Source organism: Sinohyriopsis cumingii, unplaced genomic scaffold (genome assembly GCF_028554795.1).
Source record: "Sinohyriopsis cumingii isolate HCF-2022 unplaced genomic scaffold, ASM2855479v2 utg001050l, whole genome shotgun sequence".
In the NCBI taxonomy this organism is placed as follows: Eukaryota; Metazoa; Mollusca; class Bivalvia; order Unionida; family Unionidae; genus Sinohyriopsis; species Sinohyriopsis cumingii.
In genome coordinates, this window is record NW_028315955.1 from 496,960 (window position 1) to 516,710 (window position 19,751).

At 37.3% G+C, this 19,751-nt stretch overlaps 1 protein-coding gene across 1 annotated transcript in view; it reads right to left on the reverse strand.

The window, feature by feature from the left end:
* Positions 1-19,751, reverse strand: part of LOC149772884 (angiotensin-converting enzyme-like) — a 232,991-nt gene that overhangs the window by 3,951 nt on the left and 209,289 nt on the right. Inside the window, exons 28-32 of the mRNA XM_089947173.1 lie at positions 16,649-16,843; positions 14,724-14,991; positions 13,956-14,080; positions 11,658-11,756; positions 10,011-10,161 (exon numbers count right to left, since the gene is read on the reverse strand). Coding sequence (XP_089803299.1) covers positions 10,011-10,161; positions 11,658-11,756; positions 13,956-14,080; positions 14,724-14,991; positions 16,649-16,843 — 838 coding nt within the window. The remainder of the gene's footprint in view (positions 1-10,010; positions 10,162-11,657; positions 11,757-13,955; positions 14,081-14,723; positions 14,992-16,648; positions 16,844-19,751) is intronic.

Here is a 19,751-nt window from a genome sequence, read left to right on the forward strand (position 1 = left end):
CTGCCTCTCATAATTTACCTTATTGTCGGCTACCATAAGTAATGGAAGGACTACATTTTAAAAGAAAGAAAAAAAAACAATCATTTATCTCCCGTCTGGAAGTGACACATATCGCAAAATGAAGGGAATTAAAACTTTCGACAGCAAACTATTATACAGATCAACGCCGTCATAAAAACCATTGCTTAACAATTCTTTTTAAAAACAAGTACTGGGTATATATTTCGTTATTTTTGGTGTAAACGAATTGCACTGGTCAGGAATAGTCTAAAGGTAAAAATTTATACACATATTTGAAGTCATGTCTCCTTGCCTTACAGTCTAAACAGTGTTGCTGATTGAACAGTTTTATTGCCAAATTATAAATGTAAGTGCAAAGAGGTTAGACATAAGCTATGCCAAGTTTGAGTTGCCCTTCCAAAATATTTCATAAATATATGATGCAATGAGCAAGCTAACAAAAACCAAATTATATAATAGATTATGATGTCCTAACATCAGGAAATAAATGGAACATGAAACATATACAGGTATAAATATATTGATGGAGATATGTCATTACCTAGACACACTGACACTCCTAAATACATACGTATAAATGCACGAATGCACATACATAGGTACATACTGAAGCCCCGGATGACCGAGTTGTCTAAGGCGCTCGCCTTTCTAGAGCACTGACATCTCGTCCCTGTCCGCGTGCGTTGAGAGTCTCGGGCTCTGTCAAAGTAGGTATGTGAGCAAAGCTTGTCATTAGCTTCGAGTGGGTATGTGGTTCACCCCGGTTTTTTCTTCTTCCTCCATCAGATTTACCGCCCACAAAATATAGCCTATCATCTGCAGAAGAATGCAGTTAAATCCACAGCAAGAATAGCATACATACATACATACATACATACATACATACATACATACATACATACATACATACATACATACATACATACATACATGCATGCATGCATGCATGCATGCATGCATACATACATACATACATACATACATACATACATACATACTCGTTATCAGTCCCGTAGTCTGGTAGACCGTTGGGGCACCGCACAAGACCGAACAACCAGCTTCTTCCATTCATCTCGATTTTTCGTCTTTCTCAGTGAGTCGCTCAATGTCAAGCCTGACCACTCACGAATGTTATCTTTCCACCTCTTTCTTTGCCTGCCTTTCTTTCTTCTTCCTTTTACAGTGCTTTGTAGGATTGTTTTGCAAGTCCTGATGATTGTGATACATGCCCATACCACTGCAGTTTACATTTTTTCACCGTGATCAGGAGGTCACCGTGAGGCCCAATGGCTTGTCTTATCCTTTTGTCGTATTTCTTCATTGATTACATGGTCTTTGCATGGTCACCGAGGATCTTTCGGAAACATCCCATCTCTCTGGCCAGTATCGTTTTCTCTAAGTCTGATGTTATGGTCCATGATTCGCAGGCGTAGAGAAATATGGAGATCACCAGTGAGTACATCAGTCTGACTTGAGTGCGATGTTTTTGTCGTTCCAGATGGCCTTCAGCTTTGACAGCGCTGTTGTTATCTGTGCAATCCTGTAGAGTACTTCAGGCTTCGATCATTCATTTGTTGCAGTTGTCCCCAATTACTTGAAGCTGTGGACTGTTTATAGCTTCGTACCTTGGACCCTGATGTCAGTGCTGATGCACTTGGTGTTGTTGGTCATCATTTTGGTCTGTTCTGTACTGATTTCCATGCCGCTGGCTGCAGAGGTTTAGTCTAGGCACTCTACTAACCTATCTAATTCTTGCTCATTTCCTGCCAGTCCATCAATGTCGTCGACATAACGTAAGTTTGTGATTGTTCTGCCTTCAATTCTGACTGTCCCATCATGCTTTTCTAGCGCGTCTGTATTGATTCTCTCCAGAAAGATCTTGAATAGTGTGGGAGAGAGCAGACAGCTTTGTCTGACACCGGCTGTCGTTCTGAACTAGTCACATATGCTGCCGTTGAAGTATAATGCACTGGTAGCCTTGTCACAGAGGTGCTCTATTACTGTGATGAGGTTGGCATTGATGTTCTACAGTCCCATGGTCGCCCACAATGCTGCATGTCCTACCTTTTCAAATGCCTTCTTTAAGTCCACGAAGACGTGGTAGAGATCTTGCTGGTGTTGGAGGTACTTCATACCCAATATCCTGAGGTTGATGATCTGCTCTGTTGTGCTGCGCCCTGCCCTGAACCAAGCCTGCTCCTCGGCAATGATCTTTTCAGCATGTGTCTTTAATCTGGTCAGCAGTATGCTTAACATGACTTTGCTTGGATGGCTTATAAAAAGACTGATTGTACGGTGATTTTGACACTGTTGCAAGTTGGCTTTCTTGTGGAGGGTGATGATCAGAGATTATGTCCACGGCAATGACCATACTCCTGTTTGCCAGATCATGTTGCGTGTCAGGAACAACATCATCAGTGGCACATGGAATGTGAGAACACTGAGAGGAACAGGAAAGCTTGATTAGCTAACATATGAAATGAACAGACACAGCTGGAACATCCTTGGCCACAAACTGTACTTCAGTGGCAGAGAAGACAAACATGAGCAGGGAGTTGGGCTCATTGTACACAAGGACAGCGTGAGTACTGTCATGGGATGTCAGCCAGTACCCATCCAGCTCATCGCCATCTGCCTCAGGGCAACTCCATTAAACAACACCATAATAGAGGCATATACCCCAACATCAGACTATGATGACGTGGATGTGGAAGACTTATACGACCAACTACAAGAAGGTTTTGATAAAACACGGACGAAATACATTCTGGATGTGCACGGCGATTTGAATGCCAAGATAGGCGAGGACGCTTGCTTGAACTGGAAAGGAACAGGTGTGGGGCTGCTGCAATGCGCAGACGAACGAGAGAGGATTGAGGCTCCTGGAATTCGCTAGTTACAACGACCTTATGCTGCCAAACACCTTCGGCCAACACTAAGTATCCAGAAGATGAACACGGCAGAGCCCAAGCAGAGACCATCACAGTCAGATTGACTACATCACGATGAAGAGGCGCGTACAGTCAAGTGTAAACATGGCCAAGACTAGAAGCTTTCCCGATGAGGAAATGATCTAAAGAAGGTCAATAAAGAGAGCTACACAAGAATAAAATTTGATCTCGAAAAATTGAAGAATGCCGATGAAGCAAAAGCTTTCCGGGCAATGATTGGTGGGACATTGGCACTGAGTTCCATCCTCGATGCTGACAATACCGACATGGACACGTTGATCACCACCTCCAATACAGAAATGATCGAAATATCCAGCGAGATCATTGGTAGACATCACCAAGTCAAAAAGCTCTGGGTAACTGCTGAGGTCCTGAACCTGTTTGACAAGAGGATTGAACTGAAGAAGAAAAAGAACGATACAGAAGGGGATGAGCAGTACAAGGTAGTCAACCGGAAAGTCAAGAAAAGCATGAAAAAAAGAGAACTGGATAGCAGAACAGCCCAAAGACATTGAGGGAAATTTAAAAAGGGACAATAGCAGGAATACATACCAATGGTCCAAGTTCTAACAAGCTCAAAACAACGGCGGGTTACCTCCTTACAGGACAAAGCTGTAAACTGCCTCACTGAAGAAAATGATATTCTGGAAAGATGGACCGAGTACTGCGTAGAACTTTATAACCACCGAGCTACAATAGATCCAGACGTGCAGCAACTAACAACGACAACCACCCTATCCTACGTGAAGAAGTAGAAGCCGCAGTGAGATCTCTGAAAATGAGGGAGTCAGAAGAGGTTAACAGCATCCCAGCAGAACGGATCCAAACTGGGGGAGAAGCGATGATCAGGGCCCTCAAAAACATCTGCAACATACATACGTTTGGGGCAAATGCGACTTAGAAAATGAAATGTAAGCAAAATAAGTTGCTGTTTGGTATATTTAATTCATTTCAAATTCAGATTGTAGCAGAAATGTCAACAAGTTGAATTAGAATTGCGTCTTCAAAACACTCCAAACTTTTAGTATGCACAAAATGTTGAGAAAACACACGAAACAAGGACAACTATTGTAAAAGTTTCATAAGGAAAGAAAACTGGGACATAAAAAAACGTTAAGAATGGAGAAGAGTAGGACATAAATGCAATTGTAATTGCCGCAGACAGCATCCAGCAAACTCTCTAGACGAGTGAAACTTTACAAGGCACGGTCAATGAAGAATCGCTGAAGAGAAGATCAAACAATTGACACTTTATCATTGAAATCTGAGTAAAACATTAACAAGTTGAACTTGAATTTTTGATCGAAGTGATTAAATTCCCATTTTTTGTTGCTTCTTGTTGTTATTGTTCTTTTGGATAATATAGTAATAAACGTGAAATGGTTTTTGTACCGATACTCCAACCCAAACCGTTCTCATAACCCGTCATTCTAAAATGAAAAATATTGCAATTTGATCGTAATCGTACTAACACAGCTTTTGCGAATATCCGTATGTTTTTGTTGTCCATGTCAACCGTAATTTAACTCCGCATTTTTCTTCAGTTTTTTCAACCAGTTTAGAATTATTTTGTAATGTACAAAAGTAACGGAACTTCAGAAGATATTTTTATATATGCTTAAGCATGAAAGTAATACGTCAATTTATATTGCTTCTTTCACAAAGGAACGATGTGAATCTAAGGTTTGTGTCACCTTATATGGCATGTTTTGACAAATATTAATGATTTTATTTAACTGCAAGTCTTTAAAAACTTTCATGAAAATAAACAAATAAAACAATATAAATACACTGGGTTTTCACTACTTAAAAAATGCTGATGTAGACAGTTACCTAGCGACATAAAAATGTTATCATAAAAATTTAAAACAAATTATACTTCTTTTATTGAAACTAATACCTAGAATTTTGTTAAAAGTATGTAAAATCGAAACGCAACAAATTGTATACTATTAAAGAAATTCTGAAAGTCTACGCCATTGATGTTTGTTATAACTGCTCACGAATGCTTCCCGAAAGCATAGAGGTGAAAAACGATAACAATGGAAATGTGCGTGCATTCATTTAGCTGACACAAGGAAATAGCAAATTTAAATATGGGGCTTGAAGTTATGCTAAAGTCAAGTATTTTTTTAACATTCTTTTGTGATTATTTTACGTACAACTGTTCAGAGCTAACACCTACATTACCATCTAAGAGTTAGATCTGCAAAAACGAGTACAATTTCCAAGTGCAGAGATACTTAATATTCCAGTTTTGTGTTTAATATGGTTTATGTTATTTCTTGTGGTCAGTATGCATCTGTGAAACAGGTGCTGTTTTGGTTAGTATTCGCTACAGAAACAATACAATGACGACGCATTGACAATGACAAGTCTCTTTTTAGTCCGATTTGCATCTGACCCTTGCCACCTCGTATTTGATATTTGGACATTTATGTTAAGGTGTAGGGTCAGAGTCCATTGCCTATCGAGAAGTTGGAATTCGCCGATATCATTTGATGTCGGCATAGTGTAACCACTTACTAGCCGGCTAGCAAACTCAAACGACCTGATATAACAATATACCTGCGTGAAATCGATAGGACTATTATTTCTTTTCTCATAAATTGCGAGCGTAGCATTGGTTATTTCTTTAATCTGCTGACAGACGAGACGAAACTACAGCGTTGACGAAAGTTGACCTGGAACTCTCACTTTGCATTCCTAGTCAAGTGACCACACAAATCTCGCAACTTACATTCAATGACATCAGAGGTCCAATAGTCACGTGATATCGACAATGAGCACTAAGCTGCTTTAACTAGAACTCGATAAGATTAAATAAAAGTCACGTAATGTTTGTAAATAAATATAATGCGCGCTAAATTTTCAACATTTTTATTCTGAGAACAACGACCAGAAACATGTCCGTATTGCAAAGAGGTAGAGGAAACCAGATTCATCAACTACTGATCAGTGTCAGTGATGTTCTTGCTGGTATCACTTGACTACCATATTGACATGTGCTGTCTGGTTTTCTTCAAGTTGCTGAACATTTACAGATTTCTGGTAGTTGGTTTCAGATAAATGTTTTGCGAAGTTTTTGTTCTTTCATTTGTCTATAAAGATTATGTGCCTTTCATTTGGATGTTCCATTTCTTTCTCCCTACAGCAACATTAGAAATGGTTTATTGTTTATATTACATGACTATTTTACCTTTGATATCATTGACATGTAGCTTCCCACAATGGTGCAATCATATAAACAAGTATTTAAGAAAAGGTTACTAACTCCGTTTTGATAATATACATTAGGAGTTCAGGAAGTGATACTAGCCAAGCCTAGCAATCTTTAATGAAATACATATCATCAATAAGGCCTCGACGTGTACTCTCAAACCAAAATCAATCCCGTTGCGCAGATATAAGAAGGAAAGCAAACTGTAGGTCGTTGGTACTCGTCTATAATATGCACAATTTTTTGTTGTTATTGGAATACTTTGTCCTTACATTAAATCTTGCGCATAGAAAATCCTCCTGAGCTGAACAAAAATTAACTATAGCAAATTAACCGAAGACATACAGTCAAATTTATGAGGCTTCGTTCATAGGAATCACGTAAAACTGTAAATACATCATACCTTCAATTATGTACATGCGCTGTTACAAATATAACGAGTTTAATGTATAATAGTTTGTATCAGACATCGACTAGGAAAGGAAGGAAATAACCTCATTTTTTTCACAGAGTTAGAGACATCCCTGAAACATTTATGAGTAGAAACAAAGAAAAAATATCGCTGTCAGTTCAAGATTATTGATTCTAAAGTTCATCAAGGGGTCTAACGATATAACTGCCGCTTTTGTGTATTTTTATGTGATAAAACCATTGTCATAGCAAATCATGTATGCCTGAGAATACTCACCCGATTACATAAACTACGTCTCGAATCCAGCAATTCCAATAAGATGAAAACTCTTTTATCTTGCCTATATTCCATAAAAGCATACAAAAGAAACAATTCCAAACCCTAACTTTAACTTTTCATTATGTCCGCTAGGTGACTAAAGTTGTATACCAGGTTTCCTTAAGCGATGCCTCGATGAGGACGCTAGCATAAGGGAACATGTGTCGGAGGGTTTAACAGTAATGTGATGGGTAACCACTCTACAAACTCATAATTTTGTAAAATAGTGTCTCTCATTTGAATACGCTCCATAATTACCTTAACGATATGATAACAAGAATAGGACGTAATGTAGAGCATCCTACCTCTACCCGGAGAAATAAGTATTTTTCTTAGTCTGAGGGTATTATGATCGTCTAATATCAAAATAGTATAAGCTGAAGGGCATTAAAGAGAACATACGTTTAAGAGAAACGTAAGCAAACGAAGTTTCCTTACCAAGTAAATCAATCAACGAATCCAGAAAAACTATGTTCTGCGCTCGTGGTAAGACTGTGCTGACTTTAATCTGATTTGCTGATGGCCTGGACTGCAGCGACCGGTAGTATCAGATTCAATTCTGGTTTTTGCAGATGGAAGCTTAAGAAATTTGACTGTGCGTGCTAGTCAACGGCACGTGTTGTGTCTTTGATTGCAAAGATTCGTTAGAAGTGTCTTGCAGAGATTGTTCTGACATCATTAGCAGAATACTTTCATGTGACTTACTAGATATCTTGTGATATCAGAATACGCTTAGTGTATTGCCCACTTGAATCATTTTGCAAGGACTTGGTTGGTTATATCCTCTTTTCCAGGCTTGACTGAGCCTCACCTCCCCTCCACCACCAAGTTGTCCATGCACTACTAAGCAGTGCTGAGCGTGCGTGATCCAGCCTGATGCTGCATTACCGCCCCACTGTCTAATCGATCAAGTACAGAGAACGGATAACCACTCTTTGAGTGGCGTTTGACGGCAACTTGCTCTTCGCTTCGTAGCCGGATTGCGTCATATTGATTACGAACACGTCTACTCGGAACTAAAGAAAGCTCTGGTCCAATGAAGTGGCGTGTAACACGATTGTCCTGAATGCTGAATCTAGTACTGTTAGGAAGTACATTTTGCATTTCCATCAGATTCAAGGATTTGTTAGCCAAGGGTTCGAGCTGATATGACTTGACTCAAGTCATTACCTACGACAATTGCACTTGGTAAACAAGGTAAGCGATTTTTATCTATTAAAATTCAAAAGTGGCTAACAGGTCCAATAAATCCTTATAACGAGCTATATCCACTCTACTGTGATGCCTTTATGTTAGAGATTACGGATCGGCAGTCTTTGATCGTAGTGGGGATTTCTGTGCCTCTTGTCCGTTCTTGACAATGAATCGTCCAGGACACTCAGTCTGTCCGGAATATATCTTGTCCGAGTCGTTGTTTTCATATGTACGCACCAGCTGGGAAAATCCCAAACCAGTAAACGTAAATCTGGCAATTTTATTCCTCTTATTTGCAGATATAGGCCACCTTCACAGCATTGGTATAATAAGTGCTACCTTTCAATATGTTTGGTTCTTCCAGAAATAAAATGTTTTTATACTGATTTATCTCTAAAATGTTGATTCGAAGAGGTACGTCTTCCTGGCCATCATTCGCCACTGACCTCTTAGAAGCTGGGCAACATATGATATCCTCAACCTCTGTGTCTGGTTTCTGTACAGATCTTAATGTCCGTTTAGGGGGATTTCCCAGACGAATTCCTGCCTTGAGTCATGGAAGGATTTGCCAACTGGATCCCCGTATAGTTCCGAATACTAATGTATGGTCCGCTAGTATACGATACGGCTCGCCCAAGTAACTGGTTTCCTGGCATTGACTATGTGGTACGGCCAAGAGGGCGCCAGCCGAACGGGTTTTGTACGGCTTGGACTGAGAGCAAAACGGCTCAGCCATATCCGAACACTACCTCATGCACACTTATTTATTGGCACTCAGGCCAAACTCACTTGTGCAGCCTATAAAAGTGAGAGCTGGCTCCAGTAAGCTCTACTTCATCACTGTAGGAAAGACAGGGAGGGGCGCAATTCGTGCGAATGCAACTGGTATCAACAATAGCGTACGTGTTGGACCACAGGGTCAGAGCAAAATATGAAATCCACAACTTGGAGAAATTCATATAGATATTTAACCTATTTTACAAAATGACTTCAACCAGTATTAAATATCTTAACAATCAATCTTCTAATGACTTTTGTTAAAGATCGAATAACAATATTCAAGATAATATGCGAGTTTATCGATAAGATGTTTATCGTACCGGTGAAAGCAATACAACCAAAGAACTAGAAATTAGTTGTTGCTGTTGTTGTTCTAGGGTTTAACGCCATTTTTCAGCACAAGATAGGCTATACATGGCGGCCAGTATAACTGGTGGAGGAAGAACACTGGAATACCCAGGAAAGAACCACCGACCCACGAGAAGCTACTGGCAGGCTTTCCCACGTACCCACGCTAGCCGAACCTTGGACTCAAACCCACGCAGACAGAGGTGAGATGGCAGTGATCCGTAACGGTGAGCGCTTTAGACCACTCGGGGCCCCCTATAAATTAGTAAACCACCGCAGCCACTTGGCAGTTTTGAAGAGAGAGAAAGGGAAATGTTGGAGAGTGTTTCTTCCCTTCTTAACGGAATATATGAGGGAAAAGGGATTTTAAGTCTTTTTATAAATGCTGGGTTCGAGAGTTAGGAGAATATTGTCCCAACGTTAATGCGACAGGGGAATGAATTTCAAGGAGAAATACCTGAAATAAAGATATCCAAATCAGTTGGTGTGGATACCCTCCGACAATTTACATTACTTCTAAGATCAATATATTAAATAATGTTAATAAAATATGTTGAAAAATGTTGCCCTTTTTATATTCCGAAGAAAGTTACGTTATTGGCACACTTCAAATTAACATAATTAATTATAAATTGAAGACTGTGTATAGTCCGCATGTTGCCGGAAAATATCCAGTATATACCAATTCCGTTCGCTATGAAACGGAAGCGACCTCTTTTAAAGTGGTATAAAATCATTACCAGCAGTAATACCAAATTTAACCAACCTCAAATCCCACCATTTCTCGTTGTATCTGTCTGGCGTTGTTTCACCCCGAAATACACTCCATCTCCATTGGTCAATGAGGTATCCAAAGGGTAGAAATGCTACTTTTTCCAAGGCCATCCGAAACAAAAAGTTTATGTCTCCCTCTGTGTCTGTACAAGGAAAATTGCTACATAAGGATGTAAGAGAAAGGATCTATCAAAATGTAGAAATGCCACTTTCTAAAAGGTCATCCGGAAATTAAAAATGTTAAAATATCCTGTGTTTGTACAACATCTAATCGATCAAAACACACAAGGATACATGAGACAGTATGTATCAACATATAGAAATGCTATTTTCTCCAAGGCTGTCTGGATTTTTAAAAAAAATATAGTTCCTTCTTTGTTTGTAGAAGAAATAATAAAATATTCAAAATACGCAAGGATGTAAGAAACAGGTCATATATCAAAACATAGAAATGTTACTACTTCACGTGTTAAGTCATCTGGAACAAAGGTTGATAACTCTCTTTGTGTCTGTATATAAAACAACGCTCAAAATACATAAGGCTGCAATGGTCGGGAGATAACAAAAGTAGAAAAGACTCATTTTCCAAGGTCATCCTAAATATAACGTTGATATGTCAAAGTCCGTATGAAAAATAATTAATTACTAAAAATGTATGGGGATGTAAGAACACAATGTATATGGATGAAATATTTGCATATTTTTGTTGCAAGTAAATAAATTTTACACATTTATACATAGAGGTATCATAGAATACAAACCATTATGCATAAATTTATGAAAAGTGTAAATATAAAGAAAGGCAAAGGTAAAGAACTGATATGTTTGAAACGTGCGTTACACGCTTAAATTTCCATCTATGTATGTATATATATATATATATATATATATATATATATATATATATATATATATATATATATATATATATACACGTACGAACATGTGCGTGACACTTGTGCACCCTTTGATCTATCTTTAATGGCACAGAAATGGAGCCAAGAGGCCTTATAGGATCATGCTATGTTGTGGCTGCAGAAAACTTGTAACCTCCATCTTTGAAAAGGTACAAAAGATTGGTATTTTACCCATCATGCAGCGAGCAGGTGTGAAACTACCAGCCAATCATGGACGTTCATGAATGAATGTATAAACTAAGTGTAACACGAATCACACATATATCACTAACTTGTGGCATCTGATATTGCTTTGGTAACTAAGGGCCCGATATCATAAACTATGTTGCTGATTTATATCTCCCCTCATAAAGATGGTAGTATAATAATAAGCAAAAGGCAAATCCAACAGGCACATAAGTTTATCATGATCGGTTTACATCATCTTACTTGTAATACTTTCGAATGAATGAGGCCGAACGAATATAACCCAATGAAAGGTTTGCTTGTATGTGTTCAAGACGATAAGAGGACAAAATAGGCCTGGATGAAAGGTTCCGCGAATAGTGTTTGGCGAGCACTACCCCCGCCCCCCGCCCAATACAACAACACAACAAGAACGCACATACTGGATACAAAATGCATTAATGAAGCCAAGTTTCCATAGCGGAAAAGCAGACATTATCTTATAACTATTCAAGCAGCGCTAAACGTCATTTAACGAGTTCAACTTTGAGACTTACCATTTTGGGCTGGTACGTCATCTAAGAGCCCAATTTTCTTCCGGTGTTCAGGTGTTTGGAAGGAAAGTGTGACGATATCTGCCATTCCCTCGTGAAATCCTGCAACAGTTGCGAAAGTACTGTTACTGTTTCTATACATCAGTCTCCATTCATCCATCCATTAACACATACACCCATACATTGTACGTACACTTAAATGTAAACAAAGGCAGATATTCCTCAATCTATCTTTCAGGCAACCGCAATATATATATACCACCATTTCGACCAATTCTGTGCGTTAGGTAATTGTGCGCGACGATATGTCATTTCTGTAAACATTAGAACACATGTTATTTTGGGTCCAAAATCCATTTTGTATCAAGAACGTACGACCGTACATTAATTAAAAAAAGTGTTATTTGTAAAGTGTACAAAAAGATCCCAAATATCGACCCCAAATTCATATGAAAATGTGATTTCAAAATGTCAACACGAAGACCCACTCCATGACCTTCTTGAACCTATAACCTAGACATATCTCGATTCATTAAAACATGGGGATGGTATCCCGTGTGTCCAAAAATTTATATTATTTTGAACAGAATATTCTAGTGACAAGTGCCTCTTTCAAATGGTAAGCGTTGCAGTATTTCATTTTCCTTAATCGGTCAGATTCGGCATCCGTTTTCACGCATATTTAATTTAAAAATATTGATGTTCACGAGGTCTGCTCTCAAACGACCCAACTCACTACTATTTGCTTGGAAGGGCGTTAGATAAATACATTTGTCTTGGGAAACAAAGTTAGGAGAATTAACGTTTTAGGCTTTGAGATTAAATAACCCTTGGTAACATTATAGTGCAAAAATCAAAGTCAGGAGAAATGTAACCAGGGGCCATAACTCCAGTACTTGTTGTGGAATTATAAGTCACTTAATCTATGTATAGCCAATACCAAGCTTTTTCCAACTTTGGCTCAATTCCAGTAATCCTTGGCAATGTATGCTTTGCAGACCAAAGTCAGGTGCAAATGGTGGGTGGGGGGCAAAACTCATGTAAATGATGTTCTCCAAAGCTGAAAATGAAACCCGTTCCGGCTCTTAGCAATATAAAGACAAAGCAGCAGGAGGTAAAGTTATACTTTGGAACACAAAGTCAGTTTCCTTGGCAATCAGTTGGCAAACGTACTGGAACCAATGTTGCAAAGTAGACAATCAAATCATCCGAGGTATCGTCAAAATAGATTTTGTATACCTAATCATGTTGAAATTCAACAACTTTTGGTTACTCGTAGTTGCGGTCTTGGAATTTAGTAGGGCTGAAAGTCAAGGGGCAATAACCAAATGACGACATAGGAAATGCAGAAAATCGAAATTTGATCTGAACGGTATTGTTGGTATTATAAAATTATACTTACAAAAAAAATTCTGAGCTTTGGTTTACAAATATTGTTTCCAAATTCGGTCTATATGGCTGATTCTCAATGGACTACCGTCCATAACAACTGTGACCTTGAATTTAACAAAGATTATTTTTGTAAGGCTGGTCGTCTCCTTTTTCTTCGTGTACTATTTTCACCAATGACGAAGACCGTGGATCTGGTTGAATAATTTTGGATAGAAAAGATGCATTTGACCAGAGCGCAAAACAATCAACCTCTATTCTGTTCTGACCGAGAACAGGTCAACAGGAAAGTTATTTCACTGCGCACGCAATAACGGTTGTAGGAACTAAGATAGACGTCTCCTATCTGTTTCGATGCTTTAACACGTACACTATAACTAAAATTCGTGATAGTCTATGTCACTCGAATTGCGTCTGACACACTGACAATAAACTTTTGTTACCCAGCTCAAAACAATTACGTTAGATGACCACACCCAAACCTCACTTCACTGTCAAAAAACCGCAAAATAGTGGCGACACTGTAAAGCGGGGGTGTTATTCATTCAAAACACTGACCAGAAACATAAAACTTGCCATTACTTTATTATTTTGCATACTTTTGTAGATGAACTTTGCCATAATTAATGTATTAGTATTTAAATGAGGAGGTAATCCAATGGGTGAACCATATCTCTGAACATTCGCGGACCACTGTCACCGCACCTCCCGATTTTACTAAGTTATTAAATTCAACTACTCCTTATCCTTTGCTTACAACGTTCAAGAAGAAGTAGTATTTATCGTGCAAGAAGATCAAGCGCGTGTGAAACCTTCTAAATATACGTTAACACCAATGCGCACATGTCACAGTGCCTGGACAGTATTAGTAATATGCACCAAAAAAGCACAGACCAATCACAATATATTTACCTGGGTTTGCACCGTCCCGGTATAGGTAAGGTAAATCTTTATATGCCAGATAATAAATGATATGTCCCATCTCGTGATGTACAGTCAAAAGGTGCTCCTCTGTCAACGCTGTACACTGCTTTATTCTTGATGAAGAGAAAGGAAAATAGTCAATTATATGTTATCTCGATTAGAAGTAAGTGAGTTCCTCATATGTGTATGTAAAACAGAGACGAAATTGGATGAACTAAATTTATATTGACGTCGTCATGAAACAAAGCTAACGTGTCGATTAAATATTGTCCACCAACCAGTTTGTTATCTGAAACACGTCATGATGTATGACAAAGGCGTGGAACAGTAACACAACCTAATCAAAATGAAGCTCTGAATTTCTTGTCTGAATAATTTGCAAATTATAATTTAGAATGTAAATGAAGTACTATTTCTCATTACCGTACTTTTGCTTTTAATATGACGCAAAGATGTATGTATGTATGTATGTATGTATGTATGTATGTATGCATGTATCTACGTATATATGTATATATCTATGCATGTATGCATGAGCTTTAGAAATATGCATATACACATTGGCATAGCTTCAACAAATGCGTTATCATTTACTACATTTTCAAATAATATTTAAAACGGTTCTTAAATATATTTGATTGAGATCGCATGCTTGACACTGAAGAGTTTTGTAAAAAAAGCGATCTAAAATGAAAACACAAAAAAAATGTGTATGGAAAGAGAAAATAAAAATGTTGATTAAAAATCGAACACTACCGGAAGTCTCTTTTATTGCTGAAGTCCCAAGCGGAAGCGTGGCAGACGACCTCCCTATCGACTGGTTTTACCAAAATAGATTTTTCCCAGAAGAGAGGAGGCATTTTGTAAAGTCCAATGGATGTAAAGAAGTCCTCAGCAACTTTGTACATGCGGGTAATAGTGTAATTCTGGTCAATCAAAGCCTTTGTTATATCGACTGACCCTTTATTAGGGTACGGTGCCAAAAGATCGTATATGTTTGTCCAGTCTTGAGCCCACATATTTCCTTGTTAATGACAGGTGAAAAAATATTTATACATTTCTTTTCTACACGAAGTAAAATATTTATAAAAGATTAGAATATATATATATATATATATATATATATATATATATATATATATATATATATATATATATATATATGAGCATAATGAATATATCTTTATCTCACACTTCTGAAAGAAAATTGATGACCGAAATCAAAATGGTGTGAATACTGATGTAAATTTCATGCAGCAAGACATTCGTTTGAAACTTTCCCTACCTTAAGATATATTGTAAAGCGTCGGGTTTCCATACAATTTAAATTACACTTAAGGGCATTTTAGCTTTCAGAACACTGTCGTTGTTATGGCAATGACAATACAGAGCGTCCACGTAATGTACTGTGGATAACGTGCGCAATGATACACATTTTAACTGGTCAAAAGGTAAAATCCATTCACAGCCAAACGATTAATCGAGACAGACTAAATAAGAAACAGCCCTCAATTTATCTTCGATCTCGTATTAATGTGCCATTCAGACATAAAAAGGGTTAAATGAATTAAGAAAAGAAAAGATAGCAATTACATCAACGTAATTTTAGGCTCATCAGCGAGCCAAAAGAAACTCTACGTCTAACTGAATCAATTTTTCAAAAACAGCCTCTTTTCAGGATACATAACTTCAATCACTCTTCGTTTTAGTACGTAAATGTGTGGCAATTAATGTTTAACGTCGCTATCTTGAAAGAATGCTCAAGGAAAATATATAAACCTGAGCTTAGAGCTCATGGAAATTTAATGATGAAATAAAGCTTCCTGATCAATCTCTTTGCTGCCTTCGGAGAACTTTGTTTCTTGAAAAGGTTCATCTGGAACATTACCATGACTTTACCATTAGTGTTAAATAGACATAGTGTAAACATCATAGGGCATTTGCTGTAGTGATTACACTTTCTGTTCATAGATTTGTAAGACTTAATTCATTATTTGTTGATTATAGGGAATATGTGTTGGAAGGATATTTCTCATCCCGATTAATTAGCCAATTCTGTGAGAAGATGATGTAATGTACAGTATTCATGAGAATTTGTGACAGCATTAATTAGTTTCGTAAATTGGCCTCTCCCTAAGCCATTACCATCAGGAATTATCTGCATACTTTAGGTATACGTATTAGTAATTTAAGGTATGAATCATTCTTTGTATTAGATGTTTGGGTCGTGTTTTGCGTTGTGCAGAATGACTCATACAAATGTGAAATAAAAAAGAACATGCAAGTGTGAAAATAACGTTTTGTGATGTGTTGTCATTATGTGATTAGAATCTGGAAATACTTTAGTATTTCAGCGTTTAAGGGACCTTTCAGTTAATAATGACTGTTGTTTTGAGGTCCTTGAAGTAGCAGAAACCGTAAAATTAAAACTAGACTCACACAGGTGTTTATTTCGCTCTGTGAATAGAACCCTTGCGTATAACTGTACATTTGTCGAAAAAGGCCGAATAAAGACGATATTAACATGAATTTTAAAATCATGGATGGAATTGTTTACACTACATGTCTTCGTAAGTTATTTGGACATGAACTAACTTGTAAATTTCTCGCCAAATTTGTTTTTACAATATTATTTTAAAATTTTGTGTTAATTTTAAAATAAAAACGAGAACAGAACTTACCTAAAATATGTGCCGGAATGTGGCCAGTGCTGGGAAATTTATCGGCTCCGTAATGCTGCTTCAGTTTTCTTCTAACGTAACAATGAAGATTCTTGTACAACGGTGCAAGCTCTAGAAATAAAGCTCGGACGTCGTTCTCAAAAGTCGGACTCTCATACGCGGACCGGTAATAATCACCCATGTCTTCATATTTCCCTTAGAAGAGAAACAAATTGTTTAGCAAAGTCAATGAAAAATGTGTTATTTTCGAAACCACGAGACTACTACATGGGACTAGAAAACGTAATTAAATAAGACGGTGCCAACTCAGAGGTGCTATCAAGTTCATCTGCGTAAAGATATAAAATAATAACAATTATATATTTATCTACAATGTAACCATTAAATTCTCTTGACATGGGTATGATAATATTACGCTGAAAGACTGGAGGACGTGAAATGGTTGGATGTCTTGTTGCAAATAATGGTTTTATGGGCCACACTGATAATATTTAAAAGAATTCGATATTTACCAAAATTCGTACATTTAACGTACTCATGTAAAATAAATGTTTACCTTACTTTCCTTTCAAGCACTCTGACGACTACTCTTTGTCTCATTCTCAATGCATCCACTCTTGCAAAGAATTTTTGCCTTTCCTTCTTTGTGTGCACTCTAGTAAAGGAACTTTTGTTTCCCTTTCCTTTCCGAAATCGACGATTTCCTAATGCACTAGATGTCACCACATTTAATAACGCGTCATTGGTGAAAGCAGTTATTGTCCTACCCATGTCATTCCTTAGATCATTCCTGTTATGCGACTATTCATTCGGTTTGAAAGTGACTCGAAGGTTTGGCAGATATTATTAAGGTTGGAAAAATGTTTTGATATCATTTCATTTCACATCAAAACATACACGTCTTCGCTTAATCTCGCAGTATCTTCCGAAAAAGTTATCTTCCAGCAGTGAAAACATTAGTTTTCACTGGTCAAAAGGAGGTTATACGAATTAGACAGACCCATTAATTGCTTTCAACTGTTATCACCGAAACCTGAAATCAACGTCATTTTAAAAGGTAGTTTAACATCGTTTTCTTGTCACTTTTGTTTTCCGCAAATCCAAAGCAAACGTTGTTTTTCTTTTATCAAGCGAAATTTCAGATCAATGTACAAGCGACTTATCAGATTTAAGTTAATGACCTCATAATGTCGTCATGGCGACATACCGAATTACTAAGAGATGAATTCCAGACAATTTATTAATATGAGCATGTGCTATTGAAGGGAGAACCCAGTAACGCTTCTGATGGCGTGAATCAAGTTTTGTTCAAACACATAATTTGTACCAGATGCTGCCGATTTCATGTCAGCGTTCCAATGATTACCACTTGGTTAGAATGATTATCGCATGATTCAAATGCTTACTATGAAGTAATTGACGTGAATATTTGAAATTAATTGGAACTGTCTTTAAAAATGAAGCAGTTGGCACATATGTTTATTCCTTTAATATTCAATGCACAATGGAAATCCGTTGCTAGTTTTTCTATCATCTGTGTTCATGGAATAGAACCATATAGAGTATGTATCCACCAAGCGACAGACGGAATACTTATCTGTGCTTGAACAATTAATGTAGTAATTAAGTTTGGCATAGTTTACTTTATTCCCTTCATGTGTGCCAATTATAATTCTTGGATGTGCATATTTTTAGTTATAGACATAAAGATTCCACATACATCGATATTTATTTTATTGGTGTACCCATCCTTTCACAAATGTGAAAATACCCAATTAGCTATTCACCATTATCTAACAATTAAGGCCATGTTATCTTTACAAACACTAAGGTATGAGTTCTGTCTACAAGTCATCACACGGGGTAAATCCTCCTGTTCGATATATTGATTGATAACCTATGTATTTATGTCACCCAATATCTGATCAATATGGCCAACACACCTGAGTTCATATGATGCGATGCTTGTAAAGATACACTAGAAGCACGTTTCTTGATCGGACTAAAAGGGAGAGGGGTAACCGTTTGCTGGTACCTGGCCTACATTGTCCAACCAATATAATAGGCCGGTTATTGTTAAAATGTATCTCCTCCCTGTACTGCGTAATGTTTTTGGTAACCTCAAAATAGAGCTGTGCATTATGGGGGAAAATGTACTTGCACTAAGATCGAGGGTGATTGTGTTTTCTGCTCTCTCAAGAGCAGTTGAACTGTGACGAATTTCTTACCTAAGGCGCAAACTACTTTACTGTGTACATTGTGATTCAGTCTAATCACTAAACAAAAGAGGAAAGTAAATTTAGAGAAAATGTTTAGTGGCCTTTCAATCCGCAGTACGGTTTCTAATAGATTATGCATTACTATAAATGCCGATAGAGGATTATCTTTATTTCATGTCACGTGCCAGTCTAGGCGTTATTACAATTGCCAATACAGGATCTTCATTATTGTTCATGTCATGTACCAGTCTAGGTAATATTACAAATGCCAATAGAGGATCCTCATTGTTTCAGGTCATGTACCAGTCTAGGCATTATTAAAATTGCTAATACAGGTTCTTCATTATTTCATGACATGTACCAGTCTAGGCATTATTTCAATTGCCAATAGAGGATCCTCATTATTTCATGTCATGTACCAGTCTATGTATTATTACAATTGCTAGTATGGAATCTTCATTATTGTTCATGACATGTACCAGTCTAGGCATTATTACAATTGCCAATAGAAGATTCTCAATATTTCATGACGTGTACCAGTCTAGACATTATCACAGTTTCCAATACAGGTTCTTCATTATTTCATGGGATGTATCATTCTAGGCATAATTTCAAATTCGACAAACAATTTATATTCATAGAATACAAAATGAAAATTTAAAACGAACGTAAAATATTATGAACTAAATCCCAAATAATCCTAAACGTTTGATCTTAAATTCAATGTAATGATTGTTCCGAATGGCCTCTAGTGGTGTTCTGAATGAAATCCAGTCTTGAATGTGAGGAGGTATGAGTAACCAGGAATGTTTCGATGTGTTAACAGTCTTAATGTATCACAATAATATAATCCATAATGTCTTGAAATGAATTTATAATGATCC